Source organism: Trachurus trachurus (assembly GCF_905171665.1).
Source record: "Trachurus trachurus genome assembly, chromosome: 6".
NCBI classification, from domain to species: Eukaryota; Metazoa; Chordata; class Actinopteri; order Carangiformes; family Carangidae; genus Trachurus; species Trachurus trachurus.
In genome coordinates, this window is record NC_139897.1 from 19,419,814 (window position 1) to 19,433,292 (window position 13,479).

The 13,479-nt window shown below is 44.7% G+C and overlaps 1 protein-coding gene across 1 annotated transcript in view; it reads right to left on the reverse strand.

Moving 5' to 3' along the window:
• Positions 1–406: 406 nt before the first annotated feature.
• The window catches only part of b4galnt4a (beta-1,4-N-acetyl-galactosaminyl transferase 4a), a gene marked incomplete at both ends in the record, with an annotated part of 123,560 nt that continues 110,487 nt past the window's right edge, over positions 407–13,479 (reverse strand). The window contains 12 exons of the mRNA XM_083973157.1: positions 407–521; positions 1,745–1,871; positions 2,113–2,266; positions 3,048–3,120; positions 3,221–3,374; positions 3,510–3,889; positions 4,385–5,948; positions 6,042–6,115; positions 6,322–6,422; positions 6,974–7,083; positions 7,317–7,481; positions 9,486–9,552. Of these exons, the coding sequence (XP_083829283.1) occupies positions 407–521; positions 1,745–1,871; positions 2,113–2,266; positions 3,048–3,120; positions 3,221–3,374; positions 3,510–3,889; positions 4,385–5,948; positions 6,042–6,115; positions 6,322–6,422; positions 6,974–7,083; positions 7,317–7,481; positions 9,486–9,552 (3,084 nt within the window). The remainder of the gene's footprint in view (positions 522–1,744; positions 1,872–2,112; positions 2,267–3,047; positions 3,121–3,220; positions 3,375–3,509; positions 3,890–4,384; positions 5,949–6,041; positions 6,116–6,321; positions 6,423–6,973; positions 7,084–7,316; positions 7,482–9,485; positions 9,553–13,479) is intronic.

Below are 13,479 nucleotides of genomic sequence, written 5' to 3' on the forward strand. Positions count from 1 at the left end.
ACTTGTATATATACAGCACATACTCACGCGTCCTCACAAACACACACACGAAAACAGCTGCTTTCCAGTCTGTCTGAAAACACTGCGCCAAGAAAAAAGGGCAGAGAGAAGGAGAACAAAAATAACTCTCTTCTCCCTGTACAGTAGTTCAGTCAATGAGGCAAAGTGATGACTCAGGTTGTGTCTGCGTGAACAGCTCGCTTCCAAAAGCTCACATTTGGACACCGTTTCCTCATACAGACAAGCATACAACAGGGGCCGATGACGAAACACAGGCGTCCCAGAGAGGAGCCTGGTTTCAAGAAAGGCAGAGTTCAGGCAGTGAGCGAGCTACCAGAGGTCTCTCTCTCACACACAGTGGATCTGCAGGTAGGCTTTTTAAGGATCCTCCGACCAGCAGGAGGCGCTATCCCTTAGGAGTTTTCTTGTTCTGGGCGTTCCACATGCCTCGTTTGGAGTGATAGTAGTGAAAGAAGTTTCTCAAGCGAAGTCGCTCGACCTCCAAACCATTCTGCAACACCCTGGAGGGAGAGAGAGAAGCACTGGGTTATAGCTGTGTTCTCTCAGGGTGTACTACCACAGAAAATGTTATTTAATACGGTCCATGTATGGTGAGATCACATTGAGGATAATAAACAATAAGGCCTTCAACTATTGATTAAATACATTATTGTATTGAGACTTATATGATATTTTGGTCAGGAACTTATCCCGTGTCATATAATTAATAAATAATATAATCAACCTGGCCCGGCTCTGTGTGTCTGTGGATTACTGAACAGCTGTATGACGTCCCTCTTTGATATGCCTTGTTTGAAAGTCAACAAGCTTACTTGAAAACTTTAAAGATAAGCCAAACTATCCAACAAGAGAACAAAACCACCACAAAGAGATGCATAAAGACAAATATGACAACAAAGGTCATGTTGTGTTGTTTGTAGTTATTTTATATCTGAGGGTTTTATTTCATCGACCCAGATAAGCAGCAAAATTATGGACCAATCAATTTCAGTGATTGCTAAAATCAACACTTGCCCATTATCAGTTGATTCAGCCCAACAGCCAAAAAGTAAAAGTAATGTTTCTCTCAAGAAAAAAAATATTCACAATCTTTGTAAATTAAATAAGACCTCTAAATACCCTCTTAACTCTGTCTTTGGGGGAATTTAAATCAATGCTCTGTAAGACTTTTCAGCGCCGGCAGATACAAGTTTTTTTCATCAAGGAGAAAAGACTGGAACCACAGCAACTGATCTTGGAAACTGTGACCAGGGGCCGTCTTCAATAGTCTGTCTAAACCTTTTAACTCTGCTTTTATTCAAGAGTCAGTTCAGGGACAGGTTTTGAATTAGGCATCTTAGGGATTTCTGCCTGCTAAAGCAATGAATAATAAAACTTAAAAAGTGCCAAAAACGATATTCTATGAGCCCTTGTTATTCTTTTTCAGTGGAGACAGAAATCCGAGGGATGCATGTCTTAAAATCTGCACAAAAATACTTAAAAGGAACCTGTGAAATGATGTCATTTTCTAAACCATAAGGGATAAAAAACAACCAGGGGGTGATTCTTGTAAACATCTGTAGAACTTAAAGGAATCTAGTCCAACACAACATCCCATTGCAAAGCACATAAAGTTTAACTACAACTTCAAAAGTTACCATAGAGTTGTGTCAACATCTCAGCAAAATATGAACTTTGAGAAAACCGCTAATGGGGTTATTGTGTTGGCTTGTTGCTAGGTTACCTGTCCAGCAGCTCCCAGTCCTCTCCACCCCAGCGGTCTTTGAATTCCTCTGTGTTCATCCCTCCAATCTTATCGAAGTCAGACTTGTAGATTCCAAATAGGCCAAAGCCATTTACCTCCCAGTAACCTGCAGACAGGATGAAAAGAATGTTAATAACAGCGACAAGTCCCATTGCATGTGATAAAAATAAAGACTGATGCATACAGAAGTACGTGCTTTGGATGTAAATTTAAAATGTATTATGATTAAGAGTCAGTCGTCTGTAACTGAGGCACCAGTCAAAATATGTTAACATACAAATTTGATTATTACAGTGTGTGAACAGACAAGAGTATTCATTCATGAAATGTGTGTTTATTCGAGTTACCGTCAGGTTCCCGTGGTGAGCTTCCACAGCTGAGTCTCATGACTATGGGAGCAAAAGCAAGGCGTCCCTCGACACAGTGCTTCCTGATGCTTTCCAAGATGTTGAGAGGGAAGTGGATGTGCAGATCACACAGGAACACGATGCTGTGACTATCCTGCAAGAGGGACAGACAGATGCACAGTAATGTACACATTCATTACATCTAAATAGTGTCTAAATCTTCCCTACGTCTGGGATAAAGACGTGTGTGTGTGTGTGTGTGAGGAATTCTGTGTGTATGAGCTGGTGTAACTTTGTGTGTGTGACAGTGCATGTTCACATGCGCCTAATATGGGATTTTCGGATTAAAGAGAGTGAAAAAGTCCGGGCTCAGCATCAGTGGCTTGTCTTCACTCCAAGAGCCCTGCAGGTCATTCAGACATGAGTGACAGTCCTGTCATCCCACCGTGACAGCGCTGACACTCAACTGATGGATTAACGTCTGTCCAAATTTCCAGCCGCTCCACGCCCCCCCGTGGGTGGGGTGTGCATGCGTGTGTGTGATATAGAGACAGCCAGGAAGAGGCGTAAGAGCGCATGCACACAAATAACCTGTGAGAGGGAGTGGATGTGACAGCTATGGCATACACATGACAGAGGAAATGCAGCTAACTGTCTAAGCGATTCCCTGTCATCCACAGCTGGGCTCTGTGGGAGAGGGAGAGGGGAAGGAGGAAGAGGAGGAGGCTCGGAGATAAGGCCGAAATACACAGCCTGTGACTGTGACAGACCAGCCCGGTCGTGATGTATTCATTATGCATGAGTGTTCCCTCCGTCTGTCCATCAGCCAGTAAAGGTCATGCGGTCAGTGTGAGTGCCTGCCCTTCAGTGAGTGGCTCTTTCCCTGCCAGCGCACATATTGTTGTCTTGGCCTCTGTGCGTTTTGTTTTTCTGACCTCAATGGTGTCCACTCCGATCTGCAGTCCTGCCGAACGCTCAAAGTTCCCCTCTCTCCTAAGATACTCGTATCTGTCAAAACAATAACAAACACACAAATCACCTAAAATATTCACTTTCCGAGTCACATCACTCAGCTGATTATGTCGGGCACATAAAATCACACGCAGACCTTGGCACGGTGCTCTCTCTAAGTGCCTGCTCCACGTCCATGTCTTCACTCTCAAAGTCGACGATAATGATGCTGAAATTGTCATCCTTGGTCTGGCGGTGGAGATTCTCCATGTCGGAGATAAACTGCTGCACCCACCGAGCTTGGTTTTTCACTGAAGGGCAGTAAGAAGACATTTTTAAAAAAGTAGACTGCAAGTTAGGAAAACCAAACCAAATTATGTTAATTTGCATTATGTGCAGGTTCTATAAGGATTATTCAGTTTTCAGAGCTGAGAAAACTGACTGACCCGGCACCACAAAATGCACCATGACATCTCTCCTCCACTGCAGCATGACCGGCTGGCAGAGCAGAGGCTTAGCGTAGGCAGTGCTCCACGGCGTCGCTCCGGGCCGCGCAGGGGACTTGGTGGAGGGAGGGGGCGGCGGGGTGGCGAGGCTAGATGTGGCAGGGGAGGGGGCCGAAGCTGGTGCAGAGGCTGGGGCAGAGTCGGTGTTCTCTAGGCTTTCCTCCCCTTGCCTGCCGCGGTGCAGCAGCAGGTAAATGTATTCAGACAGACGCACCACGCTGCGGCCCCTCTCCATCAGCTCCAGCTCCACGAGGTACCGGTTCCCTCTGGCCGAGTCGCGCCGCTTCTCCACGTTGATAATCCGCAGCAGGGTGTAGATCCTGGGGGCGCGGGCAGAAGAGAAAGGATTGAGCCAGGATGCACAAGCTCTGAAGAATAATATGACAAAAAAAAAAAAAAAAAAAGACTACAAAGAGAAAACACAATTTTCTATATCTTTTTAACGGGATTAATTATTGTTTGACTGTAGGCAGACCACTTCAAAAAAAAATGCTGCTACTCATTATCTGTGCTGCTGTGAAGCCAACATGGTGTGATGTGGGAGGAAAATGAAAACAGGGGGGAAAAAAGTTAATGGCTAGGCTACTTCACACAAATAACAACAAGGTTTGTACGCACTGCTGCAGAAAACAGTAATCAGCACATAGAGGTCTGTGAACATGAAGTCAAAGCACCAGGGCATGACCAATATGTTCTCACTGAAATTACTACTAGCTTTACATAACGGCAACAACACATTTGAATTTACAAGGTTGCGGGGAAACACGAGACCTTTTAGTCTCACATTATTCTCAGTCCCTCTCCTTTATCCTCACCCTCCGTTGCGTTCGTTGAGTTTCTCCATGTACTGCGCCAGCACGTCCACCACCTCGCTCTCTGCGAGCTGCAGGTTGCCCGACACGTTGCAGCGCAGGTCGTTCCAGTCGGAGCGCAGGAGCTCAAAGTCCATGGGATTGACCGAGAAGGTCCGCTGCCAGTTGATGCTCTCCTCCGCCCACCCCGGCCGAGCTTCCACCTCCTCGTAGCTGTAGTCCGACAGCTCGCCCTCCTCCGGCTCTGGCTCCGGGTCGGGGTCGGGATTAGAGCGGTTTGCGTCCTGGTCTAGTTCTGATGGGTTGGGGTCGGGCTCTGGCTGCTGCTGGGACTCTGTGATCTCTGAGATCCTGAGGTAAGAGGTGACCCTTGTTTGACCTTGGAGTGTGTTTTCTGTGGAGTTTGACCTTGGCAGGGTAACAAGAGGGGGAAGGGGATCTTGATGATGGGATAACTGGGTCAGTGGGCCGTCTTTGCTGCGTGGATCAGCTGTGCCGGTAGTCTTTGAATCCTGATGCTCCCCTCTCCTCTTGCTTTTCTCCAGCTGTTTCGCCACAGCTGCCCTCCTGACAGACTTCTGTACACTTTCATTCTGTGTGTTGATGCTTCCGTTGTGAGGAGATGTCTTACCCCCCTTTGTGGGGGGGTTCGGCCAGAGCTGTGGGGCACTAACAATGTTCCTCCCTCCTGTTACCCCTCCCCCAGCATGTCCTTTGGCACCCAGGCTGACCAGTCTTGTAGTCTTCCCAGATTGGTACAGAAAGACCCCCGGGAACACCTCCCTGGGATGGCGAGACGCCCTCTCCTCCCTCCTCTCTCGCCGCTGCTCCCTCTCCCTCTCCCTCTCCCTTTCCCTCTCCTTCTCCCTGGCAGGCCGAGGCCTGGTGATGTAGATCTTGTTCTCCTCCTTCTTGTTTCCAGCCAGCTTGTTGCCGTTGTCATAGGGATTGTTGCTGTGGGCAGAATTGCTGAGGATCTGCTTGGCACGGCTGGCGAAGGCAGAGAGGGAGGATTTTTGGGGGAAAAGGAGCGAAGACTTGCTCAGTTTAGGCGGAGTCTCTGCTCCTTTCTCTCCTCCTCCTCCTCTTCCTGCCCCACCACCTGCTCCCCCTCCTTTTCTACCAGGAACCTGCTCTACAGGACCGGGGTGGATCCAGGACAGGGAGCGACTCCGGACCACACTGTCAGTATCAGGTTCAAGCACATTGCGCTGGGGCTCATCGAGTCCCCTCCTGGAGTCCTGTCTCATGCTTCCTCTTGTGTGATCTCGTCCCCATTCTCTGTCCATTTCCCTCCCTATCTGTCCATCTCTGTGAAGGAAGTGTCGCCTTTCTCTGTGGCGGATGATATGATTGTTGTTGACCGCTCCGTCCTCCTCTTCATCAGGGTCCACCTCCTCTTCCTCGCCTCCTCTCCTGGCTGGTGTCGTCTCGGGCTTCGAGTGTTGATGGGAGGGGTTGGAGGTGTGACTGCTCTGGCTGGGATGAGACGGCTTCCTGGGCGCCTGCGTGCCAACGATCTCTGCCTCGTCCTCGCCTTCCACCACCTCCTCTTCCTCTAGGAAATCTGGAGCAGAGCACAAAGATGATTGAGTGCGAGTGTACAAAATTGTGTGTCCCGTGTGCATGCAGAAGTGTGCGTTTGTTCATTATTAGTTACCATCTGGATTGGGGAAGAAGAACGGTCTGTCGTCTTCCTCCTCATCCATCTTCATATATTTGTAGAAACCAAACCTGGCAGCCGCAGCAAGAGGGGACACACACACACGCACACACACACATTAACAGAAGGCTGAAGTTGCAATGTGTCTTTAATTTGCTATCAAACCCACAGACACTCACTAACAACCTTTATTCTGTATAATAATTGTATTCAGCCATATATAGACAGAGACACATCTTCTATCTTCTCTAGGAGATAAAAACAATGCCATCCTTACTTCTCTAAGTAGATCGGAGACTCTCTGTAGAAGCACTTGTTCTCTCGCTCCATGTGGGTGAGCCGTGTGAAGTCGTTGGGGTAGACGAAGGATAGATAAACCTGAAGGAAAGCACAATGTCAATCAAAGATGAAATACTGAAATACTGCTAGGAAACACAGATCATTCTCATTAAGCAGTACTCAATTAGGATTGGATTCATTAAATCAAAATCAACCAGTTGCTCAACACAATTATATTGTTTTTTCTCACAGTGTGTTCCGTCAAATCTAAAATGGATTTGTTTTTTGTGGCTCTCGCTTGCAGCTCGTCACTGGTCTCTGCAGCTGCTGCAGTGACTCATGTTGGCCTACAGAGGGAAGCAGCGCTCAACACTACCTGCCACCTGCTTCTTTTATGTGTTTTCACACAAAGGGAGAGATGATTGGTGAAATCCAATCAATGTGGACTTAACAGGTCTGCCTCTTTCTTCTATAACTAGTTGATCTGAATGTGAGGGACTTATTTTTTTGGAGTTTTAGACGACTACTGCTTTAACTGAGTGCACTTCTGATGACCCCACTGAGATCATTTTAGCACAAACCACCAATTAAAACACAGACCAAAACATATCTGAGTGGTACTTATTTTGGTGAATAAAAGGGGCACTTACAAACTGCAGGCCCTGGTATCTAGCAATGGGAAAATCTTTGACCACGTAGGTTGGGGAGTAGAGACAGGCTGGCAGAACATTTTCCAGGTGGGAGGGGTCAATCATAGGAGCTGAGGAGAAAGAAAGAGAGGCGGTAAATATATATATATACAGAGAGAGAGAGAGAAAAAAATAGACATATCAAGCCAGATGAAAAAGTCTGAATCAAGCAACACTGGACTGTGAGCCAGACAGTCGGCCAGACAGACACTCCGTCAGACAATCAGAGAAAATGATAGGCCAGACAATCAAGATGAGGACAAAAAATGGGGGGACAGTGGAAGATGATGACTGTCAGATTTACTGTTATAAAAGGTGTCCCTGGGGTCTGGCTTGAGCATATCTGCTCCGTGGTGCGTGATGCTGCCTCCTTCCACACCCTGGGACTGAGTCTCGCCTGGGAGATGGATGTGACTGGCCAAGGTCTGAGGGATGTGGTCGACACTGTTCATCTTCAAGCTGGACTCGTCTGAGAGATACAAGGAGAGAGAGAGGGAATAAGGAAGATTCATTATTGCTTTCACTGTTTTGATCTTATTGACAGACGCATTCGATGTCGGCTATTGGAAAGAAAATATCATGCACATTATCTGTGTAGCATCATCATAAATCCTTAGCAACCATGAAAAGGTGGAGAAAGGAGAGAGAAGACACAAAACGAGATTCAGAGAGGAAAAAAGCAAAGGGGGAGGAGGAAAAGAGCAAAAGCTAAAGTGAGCAGATCAGGAAAAAAAAAAGTTGGAAGAAAAACAAAAACAGAGCAGAGGAGAGTCATAATTATACCAATCGATATCAGGGAAGGAGGAGAGAGCATGTGTGATTAATGGCGTGTCAAGAGCAGGGCCTGATGGGAGAAATGCTTTATAATTAACAAGGTGGTCAGCATCATTTTTATCCTCCGGGGTGTACCTTTGTGAGTGTGTACATGCTACACACAAAAAGCCTTTCGTTGAACTTTTAACAAGAAAATATTTGTTTATCACATACCTCACATATGCACCCACCAAGACTAACTGTCTATCTGTTTTTGAAATCCTAACAATACAGTACAATTTTCCTTCTATTTCTTTTGATTCATAGGCATCGTGGTTCACATGGAGTGTGTATGCGTGTGGTTGGAGTTTGAATTATTGATTTGGTTCAAGGGTCAAGGTAAGGCATTTACTTTTGATGATCAGTGTAATGGGCTGGTGGATACAGTGTGACAATGAGCATACGTCATGGAGACAGTGAAGAGAGTTGTGTGTCTTTGGGATCTTGTAAATCAATTATCAGCTAGCATCTGGGTTGTGCTTTTATGTGTGTTTCCAAAGTGTCAAATAAGAAGTATAATCTCAAAAATTATGAGCTGTACTTGGCTTGAACCCATTAGAAATCATATCAGAGCTGTGATAAACGTTCCTGCAAATTAAAGTGTCAAGTAATGCACTATTAACAATCATGCTGACACAATAAATAATCATTTGTCAAAAAACAAAACAAAACACACAGTTAAATGGTTGAACAAATGCACTCTACCAGTCTGGTATAATCATTGCCTGTTTTCCTGAGAGTTATTCCAGCATAGTTTGTCCTTGCATAGCTACAATTCTGTGAAAAATAAGTTGTACAAGTGATGAAATTGAGGCTTTTACTTTAGTATTAGTGAATGATATGCTCTTATTAAGTGCTACAACTGTTGAGCACACAATGATGTTAATTAGAATCCAATGAGAGACCTAATTAAACTGAATAACAGGGGAGAACAAGTATCTCTGGACAAGCCACAAAATGTGTTTTTCTCCTCTGCCAAACAGGGATGAATATTTAACATTTTCCACAGTGACAAAAGGGAGAAAATCAGCGATGGGAGAAAGTCAGATGAAACCCCCTTTCTCTGTCGTGGCTGGTACTAAACAAGAAGGCAGCATTTGGCACATATCCAGCGAACACTGCAGTTTTGCTCAAAATGACAACTCCACACATCATTTTCTGTGCGGCTGGCATTTCCCCCCTGTTAACGATACTGAATCCCTGTGACACATTGCTATTCTTGGAGCTACAGAGGTTAGACATCCACTCAGAATCTAGAGCTCTCATCTCTGCAACCAGTGACATCTATAGAGAAAAATAGAGCATCCATTAGGTTCTGTATCTTGTCTTTGGACTCAAATAGGGAAGATATGTCACGCTGAGACAATAAATATGAGTTTGATAGGAGACAAACAAAAGGAAGCTGATTTCGTGTTCGACACCAGAATAGACTGATGAAGTTGTTTTCTTTTTCAGCCTCATTTCCTCTTTTTTATTCCCAAGCACACAGCTAAAAAACACACACTATATTTCACTGTCATTTAAAAGTCTCATGAGCGTCTCAGCGCAAACATCAGAAAACTTAACACTCCATTCTGAGATTCATTACTTTCCAAGATGAGATGACAAAATGGGTTTGGATGCTGTGTATTTAGCATTAGCATGGTAGAGTAACTCTTACCTGTGTAGAGGGAGATGTAAGCTGAGTCTATCACTTCATATTTCAGACCAGGGAGGAACGGACGCCACTGTGTGTGGAAGAAAAAAAGGAGAGAAAAGGGATTGGGTGAGAAGAGAAAATGAAATGCCAACATGTGGAAAGTATGAGGTGAGCAGAAACCATCCATCAGTGTTTGCAGGATAAACTGTGACACAACTGTGATATTAATCTTAGCGCCATCACAGGATCGATCCGATGCTGCAGAGTTTTTTTTTCTTTTGTATAAACACACTTAACCAGAGAGAGACAAGGAAACAGGAGAAAAATGTGGCACATGAGCAAAGCACAGGAAAAGTGAAGCTGCAAGGGGGTAGGAAGGAAGGAAGGAAGGAAGGAAAGAGAAATGTGCAAACAAGAGCAAAAAGGGAGAAAAAAAAGAGAAAATAAACCATGAGAAGAGCGAGAACAGAGCCGCAGGAATAAAATGCTGACAAGAAGGTGTAAAAAAAGAAGGTCTAGTAATGACCTGAAAACAAAGAGAGACATGGGGAGAGAAATGAAGAGAGGGAGTGAGAAAGAGAGAGAGAGACAAGCTACAATTCTTTTAAATAGATTTCACAATTACCACGTCACTTCTGGTTAACCGGGATTTAATCACAGGAGACAGGTCATTTTCCAACCCTCAGGTTGGGAATACAAATATAAACACTCTCCTCGGGCTCATTCAAATGCCTCCACATGTATATGCAAAACAACTACACACACAGGCAGCTGAGCTACGGTTTTAGATTTTGTTGCACTCCACATCTTGTCATTCATGTAGCACTAATAGGCACCCCACTTTCTGACACGTAAGAGCCAAAATCAAGCATTTGTTACTATGCTGTGTTATTCCTTCACATCGAACGCTGATACAATAATCCGGAAGCACACAAATCCACGCAAGTGCACATATCAAAGAGCAACAAACAAGGACATGGTGTGACAGCATGCTGAGCAGCAGCAGGGAGCAGCCCAGCGGGCCACCTCCAGCTTCCACACTGTGTCATTATTTCAGGGTGGTTGTCCTCAAGGTCAAGTCAGAAGGCTGACACAGTCTGACTCATGGAAGGACATTAAAAAAAAAGAAGTGGGAACCGCATATGAGTTGTAACTTAAAAAGGTTTCATTTTATCCAACTAGAGCAACAATTTAAAACACCTACATTAGATACATCTCTAATGTAGCAGCAGCAGAGGTGTCAGTCAAGTCGGTGAGGAGAGAGATGGAAACACTGGATGACTGACGGTTGCTTATACAGTACAGCAGCCTGTCAGATCAAGATCACAGCAGACTTCTTGATTTGCAGTAGGAAAAGAACAGGTGTTACTATAACAACATCACCTGGTCTATATAAGGGTCTCAGACAGTGCGCCACGACAGCATAACACCCAACCATGCAGAACACACACACACACACACACATGCAGAACTCTGAAACTGAAGCAGCTAATTGTAATGCAGCCATCATCAATTCTACTATTTACACTTGGAGGTGTGGACAGGGTATGGATCTATTTTCTGCAAAGAGAAATCCAACTCATGATGGAAAAATGGAAGTGAAGCATGACAGTGCTAGATTTCAAATGAGTGTCAACGATGGTTAATGTGTTTCCGCTGCCTGCGTGCATATACTAGGCAGAGGGTCATCAAAGAGTCCATCACTTTCAAGGCTCATTGCAGCTCAACACCCTGCTGCTGTCACATCAGCCTTAAGTGCACAGGAAACACACACACAGACGTAAACACTTGAAATACTGCATGTGCACCTGTGTGTCCTAATTTACAGCTTTGTGGGAGTTTCATTGTCTGGCCCCATAGATTCTCTGATTAATTCCTCCCAGGGAAGCATTGACTTGGTGTGAATCTTGATGTGTGTTTGTGTGCGCACAGTATTTGTGGCGTATGTGTGAAAGTGTGTGTGTGTGTGTGTGTGTGTGTGTGTGAGGGGGGGGGCTTCTCTGTGGGGATGGGTGCATCTTCGGTGAAATAGTGTTGACAGGAGAAGCAGGAAGAAACAGAGGGCTGCTCGCTGGCCCCGCAAGTTCAACAGAGAGGAAAGAAAATCAATATCCAAGGGGAAATAATAAAACGTAGCAATCGTAGAGCAAAATGGCAACAGGCAGCCAGCAGGCTGATTTCATCATGTTCTATCATGCCTGGACCACCCACTCGTATATAAGGGTACACACACACACACACACACACACACACACACACACACACACACACACACACACACACACACACACACACACACACACACACACACACACACACACACACACACACACACACACACACACACACACACACACACACACACACACACACACACACACACACACACAGGTAGTTTGCTTCTGGTTCAGGCATAGGTAATTGTTTATCCCTTGATGATCAGGAGTTTTATTTCTTCTGAGTGAGCAAAGTGTTATGTTTGTTTCCCTCAATTCAATCAGCTGCTCCATAAGCCGGAGGCCCTATGGATATGAAGTTGTTTTGTTGACACATCAGAAGTAATGACATAATGAAATTGTGTGACCTTCCACAACTTTATGTAAAAGTCAGTCTTGATTTAAGGTGCAATAAGAGTAACAGAACTTTAAACCTCAACAGAGCGGTCTCATAGTTTTTCTGCCCTGATTTTAAAGGGAACAGCTTCCTTTTTTGTTCTGTGTGTTTTCATTTTTTTGTTTTAACTGTAAACAGCGGCTCCTATATCAAAACCCTCCAACACCCCCAGTAGAGGTGAAAGGAGAACACAAGAGGAGCAAAGAGGAGGAAAGATGCTTCCTTGAATCTGACAGCTACAAATGGACAAAGGCTGCCCAGCTGTTGTCAATGTCTACTTGTTCAGTAGAGGACTAAGAGGTTTCCTGTGTGCTTTCTATCTGTTTTCTCTTCTTTTCTCTGTTTTAATCACACACAAACCTGTCTTCAGGCCCAAACTGCTGGAGTGGTAAACAGAGGAAAGTCAGCGGACAACAAAAAAGACAGACGTTAACAAGCCTGACGACATCAGGAAAGGGTGAGATCAGTCCAGAACTACACAGAGTAAGAAGTACCTGTATGAAATTGTTAAAAAATATTATGTCTTGTGACTGGTGTGTAAATATATATAAAGAATGGACTTCGAACTTATTGCTAAAGACAGAGTAGTAAAGTTGGAAAGCACTGACGCACACAAATTAATTCAGTGTGGCTTTGGTCTTTCATTTAAATTCATCTCCAAATAACAAGATCATAGAATACACAAGCTGTATCCTTTAACATACATAATGTAACATACATATGCAGTAAGTTGTTCAAGTGAGACAAATGAGCTGGAGGAATGAGCTACATCTGGGATACAAAAATGCAAATAGTACAGGAGGGCTTGCTTGTTAGTCTTTATGTGTCTTCTCTTAACTACTTAGGGTTAGAATTGAGCCAGGGTGATCCTATAGAGGGAGAAGAAAGAGAGGGAAGTGAAGACAAAAAGACACAAGATAATGAGTGAGAAAGACTGCAGTGAGTGGGCTCCAGTGTGCCTATGAGATAAAAATCTCCTAAATCCCGAAAAGACTTTGGGGCCTCCAGTTGAGTCTCGTAGAGTTTGACACACAGTTTCGGCCCAATTTTGACAGGGTGTTTGGTTGTAATCCATCTCAAATACACAACGTGATTGATCTCTGTGGATGAAGCCGTCCAAAGTCCAATTAATATGGTGACATCCATGTCACAGCCGAGGTACAAAACAATCACCGGACACTAATAGAGTGAAGGTTATTACTGAGGTAGAAACGCAGACAGTTGACTCTACTGCCAGGACAGTTAATAAACCAAATGAAATGGCTGTGATCACTCATTGTGTGTTTGTAAGGATGAAGATGAAGTGCTGTCAGTGACCTGTCTTTGTGCTCCCGTTGCCAGACAACAGTTTGCTCGAAGAAACGCTGACTTTATTGAGAATGACATGTTGCTAACAAGTCAA